General features: G+C 40.3%; 1 protein-coding gene across 1 annotated transcript in view; it reads left to right on the plus strand.

Moving 5' to 3' along the window:
* The window catches only part of gria1a (glutamate receptor, ionotropic, AMPA 1a), a 77,618-nt gene extending 61,275 nt beyond the window's left edge, over positions 1-16,343 (plus strand). Inside the window, 5 exon segments of the mRNA XM_022200397.2 lie at positions 282-529; positions 3,511-3,625; positions 9,851-9,985; positions 11,901-12,059; positions 12,061-16,343. Of these exon segments, the coding sequence (XP_022056089.1) occupies positions 282-529; positions 3,511-3,625; positions 9,851-9,985; positions 11,901-12,059; positions 12,061-12,207 (804 nt within the window). The 3' untranslated portion in view covers positions 12,208-16,343.
* Positions 16,344-18,482: the final 2,139 nt, after the last annotated feature.

An 18,482-nucleotide genomic window follows, 5' to 3' on the forward strand; every position in this document is an offset into this window, starting at 1 on the left:
TAATGATGAATTACATACACAGCCTGTACAGTCCTATGGGAATGGCAGGCTTCTCCATCAACTAAACAAATACAAAGAGAGCAAACAGAATGTAAATATACTGAGTAGCCACTGGGCAGAAGATTCAGACCATAACTTGTGTTTTAAAGGGTTCTCAAATGAAGATTTTCATGATTGTAGTTTTAGCTGAGAGCATAGAGGTAGATAATAAAGTGCTGAAACTGACATCGTCTCTTTCCATGTTTTTCTGTCTCTTTCCTGTTAACAATTCTGGCTGTCAGAGGTCGAAGATTGCCGTGTTTGAGAAGATGTGGTCCTACATGAAGTCAGCTGACCCGTCCGTGTTTGTCAAAACGACAGACGAGGGCGTAATGAGAGTCAGGAAGTCCAAAGGGAAGTACGCCTACCTGCTGGAGTCCACTATGAATGAGTACATAGAGCAGAGGAAACCCTGTGACACTATGAAGGTTGGAGGGAACCTGGACTCTAAAGGTTATGGAATTGCCACACCCAAGGGCTCCCCTCTCAGGTAAAACCCCTGCCACTGCTGGAGTGGCTGGATAAAAGCATTCAAGTGCTTTTATCGGAGCTTGTGCATGAGTTTCCTGTCATCTCATCATCCGTTTAGTTGTTCATGAAGCTCAGTATTTGCAGCCTTTGCCCATCATTGAACACATGCATGAGTTTGGATGGATTAGTTTCTCTCTCTCTTTTTTTTTTTTTTTTTTACAACATTTTGATTTATAGATGCATCTTTTTATAACAAGGCATTCTGTTCTTCATATTTTGGATGCATTTAACTAGATGCAGAAGGCATGATGTTAATTTCACAGTCACCATCAAACTTTTTGCTTCTGTTGATTTCAGTTTCACACATCACAAACACATTAACAACTTGAAGATGCTTTTTTGCCACTGAAAGCCATCTTTCTTTGTGTCTGCATATGTATATATGCAGTTAGACTGTTCAGTCCTGACTTGTGAGCACTAGCAGAAGTGTGAAGTAGGACTATGAGATGTCACAGCCTCTTTAAGCAACACTTGTTTTCCTGCTGACCTCCGATTACATCCTGAAGCATCAATATCAGCCGGTTTCATTTAATCTGCTTTGAAACTGTAGCTTCTGCTTCACACAGAGACAAAATGTTAATGTGCCTCTCACAAGCCAACAGGGCTCCTGAAGCAGGATCACAGCTTAAAGAGTGGCATCCCATATGGCGACTTTCCCACTTAAGCCAGGGCTCGCACCTTGAATGTGAAGTCAGAAGACTTTGCATTTGTAATTACCGCATCCGATGTGATAATTGACGTAATTAATGGTGATTCATTCCTGATCTACTTCTGCCATCGATTTCCAAGAGCAGCAGCTGTCATTTCACATCACATTAACACTTTAACCAACTTCCCATTTATATTTCTCTTGCAACTACAGAGAGAGTGCAGAAGCTGGTGGCATCTGAAGCTTTTAATCTATCTCTAATAGGCCTCATTCATTTTAATGAAAGGAGCCATATGGGAAGATTTTATTCAAATTCGCCGAGGATTCATTCGGGGTTCCACCTTGGTTGGCAGCCAGAGGTCAGAATGTTGACTAGAAATGTTTCCTGTAAGCCGTACTCGGATGCTCCTTTTTTACATTTCATACAAATTGGATTTCATACATCAAGCAAGTGCTGAATTAGTGATAAGACAAGTGGTGAAATCAATCTGCTTTCAAGTCATGCAGACTGATCGGCCCAGACCTGCAACAAGGCAAATGGCTGCAGCATTGACCTGCTGAGGATGGCCTCCATTATCTCCCTCTCTTTGTGTTAATTATTAGCAGAGCAATGCATTTTATTCTCCGGTTGCCCCTGTGGTCACTCACAGATGTCTGATACTGAGTTTCATTAACAGATAACAAACAGTCATAATTGGCTGAATACTGTTGCAGCATGGCAATTTGAATGATTCACATATTTCTTTCTCAATGGTTAAGGAACAAAATTTTTAATTGTGCCGCCCACATGGAATTAGACATGAGTGAGTGACCCATGAATCGAAGAGTTGACTTCAATCATTCTTGCAATGCATTGTTAATGAATCAATTTGCACAGAGCACTGAATATTGAGGATATACTGATCTGGCTTTTAAATCTAATTGGATATCTGCTGATACTAAGTACAGATCTGATACCAGGGTTATTTTTTAATTGAATTTCTGAATTATAATTGTATATATTCACATACCATTATTCTCTTTAGATTTGTGGGTATTTGAATTGTATGTTCTCCTGTTTGTATTGCAATGCAGGCCTGATTGTAAGTGGCACTTTGAAAATAGATATACTCAAATGGCATAACTCTTCGTTTTACAGGAATGTCCTCAAAGAGCACTTTCTGATCAGTGGGTGTAATGTTCTTCATGAATTCTGCCTCATTTCTTACATGTACAACGTCCAGCCACCCCCATGTTTGCCTGACAGTTTCCCCCCATCCCACTAACATGCAGTGCCTCCCTCCTGACATCTGCTCACCTCGAACCAACCGACCAAACTAACCAACGATCTGCTGGTCTTCAGAACATCCATGTCCATCCACTTTGACTTCTTTCTTTTTGTCTGAGCCCGGTGGGGCTGGGAAAGAATTCAGAGGTTTTACCGGCCCTGAGGATACCTGTGTTCCCTACAGCTGTGTTGTGCACTCGAGGTCGGGGATAAAGGCTCTTCTGTGTCTGCTGGGGGAGAAAGGCAGAATGTCACCTCACCAAATTGTTGTCGCGCAGAAGAATCGGCACTGATTTGAAGGAAAAGATAATCCGACAAGGCTGCAATCTTTTGTTCTTTTATGCAAATTCTGATTGCAAATTCGGCCTTTCTGCAACTGGTGGATGGGGAGAGTCTTTGTCCTCCGCCAGTCAGCTATAGGAAATACACACACACACTCACCAGAGAATGACAGAGCTACCCATGGGGAGATGCTTTGGTCCAGAACTCCATCTACAGCTGGTCACATAATTTCCTGTCAGCCTGTTTTAAGAAAATAAACTTTGGAAGTGAACGTCTGAGTTAAGCTTCTGTTTGCATTTATCCCTGTTTATAGTTATAAATTAATAAACATAGACATCAATTCACCAGGATGCCATTATGGGTTGCATATTGATAGGTTAGTTACCATGGCAATCTGTATGCTGGTGCGGCTGAATGGAAATTACCACCTGTAGAAAGACTTCGGCATCCAAGGCATCTCCATTTCTAGTGTCAGCTCTGCCTCTCTCTGAGGCCCCTGCTTGGTAAAACCTGACTCTACCACTGTATGGGCGCTCAGCATTTCAGCCCATTGCAGCTCTACAACTAACATGTGCATCTAAAGCCGGTACTCCTGCTTCATATCAGTAGCCATATGCAGGAGACCTCCTAACAGTAAGTCAGTGTTGCCATAATCACCACCACCACCACCGTGCGACCAATCTCTTTATATCTGTCCCATAGAGTGTCTCCTAATGGCTTATCGTCTTATATTATTTTCAAGAAACCCAGTAAACCTGGCAGTGTTAAAACTGAACGAGCAGGGCCTCTTGGACAAATTGAAAAACAAGTGGTGGTACGACAAGGGAGAGTGCGGCAGCGGGGGCGGGGACTCCAAGGTCAGAGCCAGTTTGATAAACCCTGCGGGTAACCCACCACCACTGGGGGATGTGGGGGTGCGGTGGGGCGGGGAGGGGGGGTAACCGGCAGGCCCACGCTGCTACCACCACTCCGGCAACACTTAATCTCTCCACGGTGAGGGGAAGAGCAAAGGAGAAGTGCAGAAGGGGGGTGATTATTTGGCCTGCAGGGGATGAATCTGAAATCCACAGAGAGGGGAATTTTTTTCTGTCATGCCTTCTGCTTTTACAAAAATGAGCAGAGACTCAAAATTGATCAGTGCTTCCTAATTAAACCAGCAAGGTCCCTCATGTTTGGCATGAATGCATCCTGTGGATTATCCTTTTTTAGGTTTAGTTCTAAAATTTGCACTTTCTCTTTGAACAAAAGAGACATCGCTGTTGCATAGGTGTGGTTAGGCAGCGTGCCGGTTACCCAGAGTGATATAGTAATACACATCTACTGCCTTAGGGAGCAAACCAGCCAAGCTAGATGGAGTATTAATGCATATCACTTTGACTCTGATGTCTCTAATGATGTTTATGCTGCATATTTGTGTGCGTGCGTGTGTGTATGGTGTGTGTGATGTGTTTTTTTTTTGTTGACCTGTAAGCAAGCCCCAGCATTAATGTGTGTGTATGTATTTGCTGCTCTGTGTTTCTGCATTAATAACATAAAATAACATGGTATAATATGTTATTTATGTTATTCCCTTATGGTTCGGAAGAATCCCAGTAAACCTAGCGGTGTTGAAACTCAATGAGCAAGCCGTCTTAGACAAACTGAAAAACAAATGGTGGTACGATAAAGGGGAGTGTGGCAGCAAGGACTCCGGAAGAAAGGTTAGTCTCCATCCCAAACCTGTCACCTCACAGCACCTCCCAGCATAACCCTGACCCGATCCTAGACCAGCCCCCAAGTCCAGCCCTCAGCCTCTATTACACTGAGACACCCCCCATGTGGCTCTAGTGGTACTACCGTATTGGTCCGAATATAAGACGACAATCATGACATGAAATAAAGATGCAGTGAATTTTTTTTTTTTTTTTTGCGAAAGCTGTGTATAAAAGATACAATAAAAATCACTTCAGGCTGGATTGATTTATATAATATAATGGAAAATCCATGCACAAAGTTACAAAAAAAATGATTAAATCACTTTGGCTTCAAATTTAATTAAGAGGAAACATTCTGAACTGCAATAATCAATCAGAACAATTTCCTCTGAGCTTCGACTACCACTGCTGAGAATGAATTCTAAAAACGTTCATGCTCTTAAGCAAATTTCTCTAAAAAAATGTTGGAAAATGTAACATTTCTATTATTTTTTTAAATTAATTCCTGCTGTGGCATTAACCTGAATCAACTGAACTAACTTATACAAGTTAAAGTGAGCCTATGTGACATATTAAACAGCAAAGGTCTGTTAAAATATCATTGAAAATGCAAGAATGTAGTGTAACAGTAGCGCAAGACAGGTTATGAATAATGTCAGCTCACAGTAATATCTATTGAAGTTTTGCTCCATTAAATTCTACTAACATTAGTGAAGAGTGCTGCTGTTTCAGAAAAATAATCTGTTACAAGTTACATTGATATCCTGGTTGGTTTGATATAGATTTTTATGATCACAGGGAGGAAAGCTAATTGTGTGCAGCAGGAGATCAGATCTCACTGAGTACAGATATTGCAGCCATATGTAAAGCCATTTGCTATTTTAGCCTAAACCCAGTCTTAGCAAAAAAGATTCGATCATAAAACTGTTGGAAACATGGCACAGTTTTCATTTTGGGCGAGTTATATTGCCAAGAGTGACTTTGGTTCATCACCAAAACTGCAGAAAAAGACTAGCGAGTGGTGGAGGGCCAGTTCAACCAGTTGCTGTTGAAAAGTGTCCCCAGACTGGCCACTATAAATTACTCTTATGGCCCTACAATTGAGTGTAATACATTTACATTTTGTCTGACAACAGGACAGCAGTGTTCAGCTTTTCAGAAGTTGCATATTCTCACTTTAAACTAGGCTTACAGGACATTTTTGGGAGAATGATCAATGCTGGCAGATATCTACCAGGGGATCATTTCAAACTTGCTTGCCCACACAGAAATAAGCTGCCCTAATACAGCTCCCTCTGCAGTGCACAGGCCATTGCAATATTCAAAGGGAAAATCTGCTGTTGTGATTATATGAAATGACCCCCCACTTTTTAAAATTGTAATTTCCAGAAACGCTGTCTTATATTTGGGCCAGTACTCTGGTGGTACTCTGGTGTCTATTTCTTCCCACTGATGAGCTTGTGTTGTCAGAGATTTATTGTTCATTACCAGTGTGTAAATGAATATTGTGTGGTGGATTAGCTAGGATTGTTGCAATGATCTGTAATACACATATCAACGACAGTCATCTAGGCAGAATCAATACTCCTGTAACAAACTGTCCGACCCTCCAAACACACAGACACAATGATAAAGTGTTGTGACGACCTTGTGTTTGTATTGTACTGATTAAATCGCTCACAAAGCAGACTGTTAGAACACAACTCCTTCCTGAGGAAAAGAATGAGGAGACGCACAGATGGACATGAGGGAGACAGATGAAGACATTAGAAGCTTGGATTGCTGAAATCTTTGAACCTGTTGAGCTGTAACCTTTGCATACTGGCCCTTGTAATAATCCTGCCCTCACTCTGTCACTGTAGAGTGTGCATGTGTGAATGCAAACCCTGTCAATCTTCAACACCGACCCCAAATCGCACCAAGTCTGCCAACGAACTCGCATGCATTTGCAGTTTATGTAATCAGCCGACTGGAGAAGCAGCTCTCCCTGACAGAAAAGCTTCGGGCTCTTTAGTTCTGATGCCTCTGTATGTACCTCTGTGTGGACTTCTGATCCTGTCAAGATGTCAAGATTTCCTTCCCATCCTTTCCCATGTTCACACTGATTGGCAGTTTAGTGCAGAGGTGTCAAACTGTGTGCTGTGAAGGGCTCGGTCTCCAGGGAACGTAGTACGAACAATCTAAAAATATTCTTTAAGAGCTTTTAGACATAAGACAATAAGCCTGTGCAGAAGAATAGACAAATGCCCGTATTTAACATTCACTAACTGCTCGCCATAAAGTTTTAGGGTTCAGCCTCCCATTTACCATTAGAGATGAGAGTCACTTTCCTCATTTAACTTTCTAACTTTTAAGCACGAAAGTGAATATGGCATTCTTCATGTACTTGTTCAGTACTTCACTATAAGCATTTCATTTTCCTGCAGTTTTCTTCTCTTCCTAACAAAACCCCTGTAGACTCTCTTAAACAAGTCCTACGCTGAACAGTTATTTACTGTGTGAAGGGCTGAGACACTTCATGAGTTGCTTTTTTTTTTCCTTTGGTTGCTTTTTCCCTGAAAAACGTCTTTTTTTCCTTTTTAAAAAAAAAATACATTCCTCAGGATGTAGCCACTAGAACTCACTCTAGAAAGCTTTGCAAATTCATCTTCATAATAAAAATATATTCAGCAGAGGGGAAGAAGTGAAAGAAAAGGCAGCACACTCCTTCCTGGCACATAGTTTGACACTGACCCTACTTTGAAAAGCTTATTTAGAATGAATAATACTACTAAATCAGTATAGTAGATGATATTTGAATGAAATGCAGACTTAAATGCATTTATCTAATGGATAAATTAAAGCCTGCATTTCATATAGTGGCTAAAGAACACCGTGACTGACATCCTGTATCACTCTCAGCTCAAATCAAAGTAAAGGCGTAATTAAGTCTTACCCATCCTAATAGAACTATAGCTTTCCATGTGGCATTCATCTATTTGAGTGACATAAAGGATATTCCCCAAACTGATTTTCATAAAATAACGTCCTCATTAGACCTATTAGGTTGACTGATTTCAGTCTTAATCTTAATGACTCCATTTCTCAGCAGACTATAAATAGGCATAAGTGTGAGTAGGTGCCACTGCGATCGAGACAAAAAGCCGATATCATGAAGCAATGTCAAACTAAAGACTTCTTCGTGCTGTTGCTGCATGAATGCATGTGTCGTGGAGTGTTTATGCACTTTTCCTGTGCCTGTTCCCTCACAAGATGTAATTATGAGAAAACATGTTTATGAATATTTTGAATTGATAGAGACATTCTGTAGAATGTTAAGCAATGTATAAATTAGTCATAAGCAATTTAGATCAGTGTCTATTTCCAGTATCCGGGGCCTGTTTCACAAAGTGAGTTCGAGTCATTTTAGGTGTTATTGTCAGGTTTTACTGATCTAATGCTACATTGGTGATTCTGGATAACTGGTCTGAGAAATCTGGGAGCTAAATTGCTGCAACACAGCTATAGCTGGGCGCACAAGCAGGAGGTGGGGTTTCAAACAAATAGCCAATTACAATCTAATAAAGAAGAGGTAAAACTGTTGATCGCTACTCGGAGAAATGACTTCACACCAGCCGCCAAGTGAAGTTAATAACAAACACACAACTGGAATATAAATAGCTATAGATGGAGCGTGCACTCACTTCACATTCACTATAGCATTACGGCTGACATTTTAATATGCTGAGTATCCTGGAAAAGGTGTGGGGAAATAAATAGGTTTGTCTCCTTCTCCTATGAGGAAAGAGGACCTCATGAATAAATAAAAGACAAAACAGAACATTAAAATGTTTCAATAATGTTGCTTCTGTTGATATAGAGAGGAGCGCCGCGGCAGTATAATTTGTTAATTTTTTTTCTTCTTTGACCAAAATGTAGCTTGAATAAATCACTCGCAGCTAATTCTGAGTGTGCAGACATCCTTTCCTTTTTAAATGAAAGGGGCGAATCGCTGCTGTTCATTAGGGCTCAGACGGAATATTTCCTATTTCTGTGTTGGTGTCGCAAGTTTGCATAGCTGCCTCGTATTCTCTGGCCCTGCAGTGAGAGAATGAATCAACAGTGTGGATGTAAACAGCCACCGAAAGCTCTTCACTGCAATTAACATGCAGGAGCAGATTTTATTAATGGATTTCACAGCTCCCTGCTGTGCTTGCTGTTTTGTGTGGAGTCCAAATTATTTATGATATAGTTTTGTGGTGGTAAAATGTGCCAAAACATGCCAAAATGTGCCAAAAATGTGGGGGAGTGTCTGCGTGCCTTTTCAAAGGAGCCGGGAAGAAATACATGTTGCATATCCGGCATGGATTCAAATTGCTTTTTAGGGTATTAGCACCCACATGGTATTCACACTGACTGCTCAGCTATGAGTGAGCAAGTATTCATGTTAAATGATGTTTTGATCCCTCGTTGCCTTCGAACAGAACTCATTAACTTGTTCCCATGAACTTCAAAAGTCGTGCACACTAAATGCTTGCTGTTCAAGTGGCGTAAGTCTTGAGAAAATCGCTGCTAGGCAACAGCACTAGAAGCCACTGAGGCTAACCATTTAGCAGCGGGTAACGCAATTTAGGAAAAGCACAGGCGTCATGAACAGATAAGGATAGCCAAGTTATTACCACCTTTCACAGACATTCTAAAATTATGAGAAACAACTAAAAACAACAAAAAATTACAATACTTTCCATTATATCCACTAAAAAGTGAACTCCATGGCCTTGTTGATTTCTGAAAATGTCACATTACAATTTGTGAATTCGGAGCTGTTGGAAAGTTTCCACTTTGGAGGTTGTGAATATTAAAGGAGGGAGGTGTTTAGTTTGAGTCCTTTTCTTTGCATTTACAACATTTTCTTTCAACTTTAAATCAATCATTTTTACATGATTTCGGCTGTTTTGTCCCACTTTGAAAACTAAAACTCTAGGTTCTGCATTCAAGTTTGGCTTTTTTTAATTAAAATTAGTAGATATAAATACAAAGCTAACGTGCTACTTTGTGAGACAGGCCTCTGAAATATGTTTTTTACTGTTTTTGTTGTGTTTTTGTGTCTGGTTTCGTGTGTCTTGTCCTCTGGTCTTGTGTTTTGACTTGTAGTTTGTCTTTGTGCACCTAATTGGTTGGGCTTATGTGTAAACTGTGTGTGTGTGGGAGTGTGTGGCTTTGAGTGTGTGTTTATGTTGCTGTATATGTGTTGCAAATGAGTCCTACTTTACGTGTGATTCCTGTTTGTCTAGAGCTAAATGTGTGTGTGAATCCAGTCTTACTGTCATATGTCTGTTTTGTCGCCACTATCCTTCCTCACTGCTCGGCTCTTCCTCCTCCTCCTGCTCCTCGTCTTCCTCCCTCCAGGACAAGACGAGCGCTCTGAGCCTCAGCAACGTGGCGGGAGTCTTCTACATCCTGATCGGAGGCCTGGGCCTGGCCATGCTGGTGGCGCTGGTGGAGTTCTGCTACAAGTCCAGGACCGAGTCGCGCCGAATGAAGGTGTCCACCGCGCGAGCCGCTGCCGCCTCAGCCGCTCAGGCCTTTCACTGCTCAGCCTTAGACAGTGGTGCTAGCGCCCCCTACACAGAGCTGCAGAGCTACGGCCTGTACGCCAACAACACTGTTAAGATATAAGGGCAGAGCACAGCCACGGGGTAGGAAACGCTGTGATCGAACCAATAATGATGATGATGATGATGATGCTGATGATGATGACATCCGCCTCCACCCCTTCGCCCATCTAACCGTGATCACAGTAGGGCCTCTCACGGCTTCCACCGCAATGCAAACGCTCTCCTGTACCTCTTTCTACCTCTGCCGCTCCCTCGCTCAGTCTTTATGTCACTGATCTCTTGCAGTGTTGTTGAATCACTTGATTTTAAAATTGCCATTATGCCTGTTTCCTTCAAACTCTTCAAAAGTTTCCAGTGCAGTCATGTTAGATTTCCATGCATTGGTGTTGCTTATTTTTAACCTTTAACACTGCAGCTAAAGCGTGCACTTCACATGACTATGTTATGTTTGCATCTTAATGTGCAATTTTCTGAGTTCCACTTTCCTTTAGATTTTGTGGTTAACTACACATTTCACTTTTTCTTTTTTAAATTTTAGCTTAGGATTCCTGTTAAATCCCATTACTACACTCATTACAATAATCTTGAGCACACTTCTCAGAAATTTCTCTTTGCAGCACAGGTATAAAGGCAATTTGAATCACAGTGGTACATCTATCTACTTCTGTCGCTCTGAGCAAATCTCTCCCCTGCTCCTTCTTCTCTTTTCGCTGACTGTCTCGCAAACGCAGGGCCCATTGTGGTGAACATTGTTTACATGTATACCATAAGGCAGGCCCGGTGCGGCTCACATGTCTTCCATCACTGCTTCAACGTAGAAAACAGTCTAACTCGAATTGTTGTCTGTACAGAAATCTGAAAGTGAAGACTTGTTGCTTTTCTACTTTATTGGGAGATGTCAGGTTTCTCCTCTATTATCTGTGATATTGTAGCTCATCTGCTTCATGGATCAATTTACAAAAAAGCAACCTTTGATTTTTTTTCCGACATCAAAGCCCTCCGGGGATGCATTGATATACTCGTCATGTAAACAGAAAAAAAAATAAAAGACAGGTTCAATCTCTTATGTTTTAATCAGCCCACGAAGAGGCACCTGATCAGTATGGTGATGAGACTGGCGAGGAGCCTATTAGTCCAGCGGCACCTTTATGCTGTTTGGCTTGAAAGAAACAACAACACCATTCCAATTAGAGGCCGGTGCAATCTCCAATCCCCATGCAGCACTTACCGGTTGCTCCAGATCGCACTTGCTTTGCCCAATTTAATCAGCTATAGAATAGGGTGATACAGGCAGACACCAAAGAGATCCATGTGCGCGCACAAGAACACACACGAGCGTCACACATCATTAGGTCAGCCGTCGAGGCCCAGTGGCTTTTATTGCACTAGACTGGAGAATGGAGCTAATAAACCAATGAGCGAAGCCTCAGCTCCCGTCTTAATGCCCACACTTCGCTCTGCTCCTCCTGCTGCAAATTAGGACATTTGATGCACAATGCCCGGCACCACGCTTTACCACCCACGAACATCACTCAGACCCTGATAAGGAGGGTAAAAAGCAGCACCTTATGAGTCCTAACAGCTCATTCTGCTCCCCAGTTTCTTGGCGTGCCAGCACCACATTCATATAGCAACATAAATAGCCTCTTATGTGCATAAATTACTTATAATAAAGGCCAGTGAGACTTACCCGAAAGGCCTTTTAAGGTTCATAATTCTGTCTGTTGCTAGCTTTAACTGTTGCATTAGCTTTTCTCTGTTCTGGTTAGAATACAAACATATGTCCATGATTCACTGAAAGATTTAGTGCAGGCTGACTGGAATCTGTTTGTTTCTGACAGCAATCCATCAACGACGCCATGCGCTGCTCCACCCTGACCAGGATGAGTGGCAACGGGAGCGGCGGAGAGAACGGACGAATCCTCACCCACGACTTCCCCAAGACCGTTCAGACGCTGCCCTGTATGAGCCACACCGCCAGCATGGGACTGGGTGCCTCTGGCATGTGATCACCATAACTGTGCTTGCGGCGATAGTGGGACAGGCAGGGTGGGGCAGGAGAAGAGCACAAGACTCTATTCACCTCAAAAATCATGGCTGTCCGGTTTGACCCATCAGTTCTCCTGGCTGTCAGCGCGCCCGACTTGAACAAGACTAAACTTACTGCCAAAATGCACTCTCGAACCGCTCCTTACAAACTTATGAACTATGAGACTCGCAACATTTTTTTAATGAGTGGATGTTTGCAAAAGAAATACCGCAAAAAGAAAGGGAAATGTGCTGCAATAAAGAAGCCGGGGCGTGTTTTTGAATTTTTTACAGTGTTCATTTATGTGGGAAAAAAAAAACGAACTTTATTCTTCAGTGTGACGCCTGCGCTGTGCCATTTCAATGGAGCTGTTGACGTTAGTCTGCGTGTGCAATATCTTCGCCTCCACTGCTGACCTTGTACTGCCTAGATGCTTTCTGACGGCTGATGGAACGTGTCTTTGCACAGATGTGGCTGAGGAGGGCAAACACTTGTGACTGCTACGATGATTTGATATTGTTTTTTGGGACATTTCCGCTCTCCTTCACTCTCACATTTACACGCCATTTCGGAAGGGACAAAGTGCTCTGTGTAGCATAGCCAGTTTTCATGAGACAGTATATGGTTTACACTGATGTAGAAGAGCTTTGTTATGAGTAGATGGATTCGATTTTTCTTGAGGGTTTAATGCTGTTGAAGCCAGCACTTGACCAGGCTACAAAAAAACAAAACAAAAAAAAAAAAACATGCATTGCTGCTACACCTCATTTAACACGTCATGCCTTGTCTTGGTGCCATATGACCATTCTCACAAAAGCACGCAGATACACTGTACTGTACACTTGTTGCTACTACGTCATGTGTGTGGCCAACTGATGCTGAGTTCTAGCTCTTACCGATCACAAAAAGCAGACAGTGGGCCAAGAAAACACACAAGCACACTATTCTGTGGCTATGTACAGTACAGAGTGACCTTACACTGTATTCTACTGTTGTGACATTCATAGCATATCCATCAGTATACTAAGGAGTCTATTTGCTGCCCATGTCGAAGAGCAAAAATTGACAGATTTCGGTAGAATATTCCTCAAACTATTGTTAGAGCCCTTGCTGCATAATTCACACACTCCTGATGTATTTTCAGCTGTATTCAGTTTTAATGAAATGGGCAGTGCAGCCATTCCCTCTCAATTTATTGAGAGTGGCATATCCCCCGCAGATTGTGTGTGGCCTATAAAGGGAAAGTTGGCCTCCTCTCACTGTTGCTAGGAAGGAAGCGAAATTGAAGCACACATGCCGACTGACAGATTTACAGTCACTATTATCTGTCTTTATTGAAAGTCAAGGTTATGGTGATCCACTGCGCCGCTCGGATGTGCGCTTTTCCCTTTCAGATCACGTCAAGTAAACAGAAATCAGAGTGACAGGCCCTGGACAGTAGAGGGCAGAGATGACAAAGGGCAAACAGCCCGGATTTGGCATGTACGCCTTAAAGGAAAATTTCCAAAACATTATAGTTCTTTTAATAGAGAAATGACTAGTGGTAATGTACATTGCATTTCTTGGCTCAGCGGAGTAGTTTATGTTTCTATTGCTGATTTGTCAACAGCAGAAAAATAAGCTCAGCTAATTCTGTGATTTTGCATTAAAATATGTCGTGAAAGGATCAGGAAAATAAAGCTAGCCGGATTTTTTTCTTCTTGTCAACAGGTCCCATGAAAGTACATGTTAACAATGAGCATCTGCTTAAGCCTTTTTGTTTTAATCAATCTGCTGCATATTTTCTATGAATAATTCCAATACCCTTTTTTTAATCAGTGCTTTTTTCAGTTGTATCATGTAGGCAGGATTAGGGTGTTGTCACTTGCATTTCTAAACATTTCAGTCAATTTTGTGCTGACAGTTGTTGAGTCATTAGTGCTAGACAAATGTAAACCTCCAGGGCTGAAAATATGCAGCCAGCATAAAAGTGCCAGAAACTGCAGTTCCTCAAATGTCCACTTGAGGCTGGCTCTAAATCCTGTAGACTTCCATGTTAAACTGTTCAATTTTAGACCAGAAATTAATGTGTTTATAGCCTAATACAACAACCATTTCGGACTCTGTAGCTAATTCCATGTTCATGCCAGCTGTACAGGAGGTACATTTTCTACATAACTCACCAGTTTACATTGGATTAAGGCTTAAAGTTATGCATCAATAAGGAAGCGACTGTTTTTAGTGACAGGTGGGTCCCATCACAGGACAGTACATGGCCCAGAAATAATTGTACAGCTTCATTCACACGGCATCTTTTTGCTTATTTTTGAATTAGCTATGAGAATTTCAATACTGCTAGTGGGAAAATCTTTAGAGGCTTTCATTGCCGGTTTGTTCATGTTTATACAGTCAACAATTCAAGACTACTGTCAGTAAAATCTGATCAAACCAAACCCTTAAAATTGTATTTTTATTGGTAGATGAAGGTCATTTGTCTGAATATTTCTGTTGAAGAATATTAGGTGTCCATGTTCATGTTATAAATTTAGCTACTTATCAAACAAATAAGCTGCAGTACATCAGGCTTCGACTTGGTTAATTACTTATTTATAGATCAGTTCATTGCTTAGTTTCAACTTTCATAGGATTTGTTGACAAAAAAAATATCAAATGAACAAAAATGTACTCTCTCCACCCTAATCCTTTCAAGTCTTACAGGTGAAAATTGTCAATGCAGGATAGAAACCAATAAGCGTCTCACAGACAGAAGTTCTATAAAGGGTACATTATGTGCCTTCTGCCAGCACGAGCATCTTTACCTCTTACCTGTCGCTTTTTCTCTCTCCACCTGCACAAATAATCCACTCGAGAGAAGAGCAATTTCATGTCCCTGCATTGTCAGAAGGTGTTCAAGAAAATATTGGAAATTCTCATGTTTAAGCAGCTGAAGCAGACTGAGGGGGAAAGTGGGTTTTGTAGGAAGGACAAATTGCAGCAAACGTCTTGAAATGCATGGAACATCATCAGCATCACGCAGGCTTATTATCCAGCGTGTGTCCAAGAGTGTGATTTTACTTTAAGGTGACCAGAAGGTTGTTGCTTGAAATGAGATTTTTGCTGCTGTCGGATGCCAGAGGTCAGCTTTAGATTATGTACCGCGCACTCTAGCTGACCTCTCATATCACAGCAAAGGCCAGGCGCCTGTATAAAGGCAGCACTCATCCTCTGCTTTCATAACTGGTTGTGTATTATTTTTATTCTCCTCTGAGTTTCTGCTTTAAAAAGAAAAACAAACAAAAAACATTGATGGTACCAAATCTAATTGTATGACCTCTCATTCCTCTACATCGTCATACAAGCAAGAATAGTGGGCAGTGAGAGTTTACTGAAACCAGACATATCTCCACCTGTTTATGTATATAAAAAGGATTTTTCTCTTCCCCAGTGAAAATGTTTGTTCTCCTTTAAAATCATGCCTCAGTGTACCAGGATTAATTACCTGCCGAGTGAATACTTTTATTTTCCTCCTTCATATGCGTCTTCTTTTGCTGATGATGTATTAATTAGTACACAGCACAGCACTCTTCAGTGGAGGCTTTACCTTGGAAGATATGTTTTATATGCCATAGCAAGATTTGTACAAAACAAAATTTGAAAAAAAGGACACTCGGTGTTTGTATTATAAAGGGTGCAATGAGAAGTGGCACTTTGAAGAGTAGAAAAAGTAAAACACACACACACACACACACACACACACACACACACACACACACACACACACACACACACACACACACACACACACACACACACACACACATACACTGATGTTGAATAATCCGTAGACGCTAATGTTGTTTAAAGCCAGTTTTGAGTTGATTTTATTTCAAAAAAGCTGTTGGTATTTTTTAAGTGCTTGGAATTTAACACCATGTGAATATTTCTTGGTTGTTTTCCTTTTTCTTTTCTTTTTTTTTTTCCACAGTAATTTTACAACTGGAATCTAATCTATCACAGTTTGTTTACCAGAAACATAATTATTATTGTAGTTTTTTTTTAACTTCGGAAAGGGTGTCACTGAGTTTTAAAAATTAAAACGATGGTCAGTAAATGGGTTCATAGTTTTCAAAAACCTATATATATATATATATATATATATATAAAAGAATACAACTATTAGGAATCAGACTTTTGAGAAATCAACTTTTTTTTCTAACCAAAGTGTCCTGGAAGGAAGTCATCATGCTTTTGTAACCGAATAAAGGAATAAACTATGGATATTTGTTCAGTTTTATTTTCACGGGAGTCATATATCTCAAACCGTGCCTTGGGCAAACGGGATATGACTTTAGATATTACAAGCAGAGAAGGATAAAGCGCTGCCTGGGTCTGAAAGGAGTGCAGTGATCCAAAAAATACTAATCTGAGGCAGCCCGTCTTATGTGAAAGAAGAAGAAGAAGAGAAAAAAGCATCTGTTATATAAACTGCAAGACAATTAAACAGAAACCAATTTCTGGTGACTTTCTGTTCCTCACCAGGGTCGTAAAGATTAGTGAGTAGAGACAGCATTTAATTAAGCAGCATCTTCACATTCAATTCACTCAAATGAATTTGCATTAGTATGTTTATTTGATACACTGCCGATTTTGCAAGTTTTTCCACTTAGAGAGAATGGAGAGGTCTGTCTGTATTAGGTCACCAGGGTCAGGCATGCATGTTTTTGTTTTATTAAATTATTTTTTCAACTAGCAAGTTCAGGTTTTGTGGAAAACTGTCCCTGTAGTGTTCAAATTTTCATTTGCAGAGCACTCATTAGCTAGTTGCTAGCTTTCCGTACAATTTATCTGTAGAACTGTTTATGTTTTTTGCAGAAAATGACTTGAATGAAGACAAATGAGTGAATTAAGACAGTAAAGTTGCATACTTTATTTATTATTATATGTGCTAAACTGTTACATGTAGCCAATTGTAGCTGCAGAGTTCACAACACCATAACAAACCTCTGATACATTACATGGTCTTTCTTTATCATTGATATGGAAATATTGCACATAACAGCTTTAATTATTTCTTCACTAAGTCTATTTGTTCAGAACAAAATAGTCTGCTCTCATGTTTCTTTTTTCCTTCATCCTTAAGAATGTTCTGCTCAGTTTTATTGTTTTCAGCATGCAGCATCTCTGTTATGCTGTTTTCATCTCAGTCTATCATAGTGGTACATTTGAAGTAGCAGTAAACTGTTCAATTCTGATGCTTGAATTCATTTATTTTAATCAGGAAACTCACAAAGAATGGAATTATGTACAATATGTACAATGTTTGGCATATTTGCTTAGACTTCATCACTCCCCACAAAAACAATATGTGCAGCACAGCAGGGGAGTGATGATAATAACAGCCAAAATATGGGAAAGGGAACTCAGAGCCTGCAGGTAGAGGCTTAACTTCTGAATTGCGATATGAACAGCTGGAATAATCATAGCTTTCAGGAGGGCAATGTTGCAGGAAAAAAAAAGTCAGCGGGGCACTGACGACTTTAAAGGAGAATTCTGGTATCATCCTAGCATGTTTCCCAGTAAAGCCAGTGACGGTCGTATTTTCAGACTGCACAGTAACTTTTAAATGTGTTGTAATTCAAGTGGTGTGAGAGTAGAAGAGACTTTTCCACCTCATTCTGGCTTAATTTTCAGGGTTTCAGAAATCTTGCCCTTAACAGGAGATTTTAGACAAGCCCCTAAAAGCAAGTAAGCAACAAAAACACTGTGGTGAGAGCAGAATGTGGCGGTGCAACAGGTTGGATAGAGAATTTACTTTTAGGCAAGAGGAGGATGAATCCCAGAAGAAACCCACAATGATTCTTCAATTTTAGCTTCACTTTCCATCATCTGGTGGGAGGAGGTTAGAATGGAGAGAATAAAGCGAGGTGCCGTTTTTAAATTCTGGCATTTCAGGTTTGGTTTTTTCTTTTTGTTTTTTTACATTTTAGAAATGTCTATCTAGTGCAGCTTTAAATTTGTATTCTCAAAAAATAAATGAGGTGAAAGATGTTAAAACGTATACAATAATGTAATATATTGTATATATAATAAATAACTGAGGGATTTTTGAAGTCCATGGGATATATCTTGCATACATTTTAACTAAAAGTTAAAAAAAAACTATTGTTTTCATTATAATCATGTCTTTACAAATTCCTTATTTTTTCATTATGAAAATATTCACTTATTAATTAAAAAATGACTAGATATCACTAAAATTTAAATTCAGTAACAATCTGAATATAATAACAACCACCTTCTAATTGGCTAAACAGTAATAAAATGAGCTTATTCAAGAACTGTTTTGATCATGTCCTTTATATTAAGTTGAGATAATCATGACAGATATTTCTTTTTTGGCAATATATCAAATTTT

The sequence above is a fragment of the Acanthochromis polyacanthus genome, chromosome 10 (assembly GCF_021347895.1).
Source record: "Acanthochromis polyacanthus isolate Apoly-LR-REF ecotype Palm Island chromosome 10, KAUST_Apoly_ChrSc, whole genome shotgun sequence".
Taxonomy (NCBI): Eukaryota; Metazoa; Chordata; class Actinopteri; family Pomacentridae; genus Acanthochromis; species Acanthochromis polyacanthus.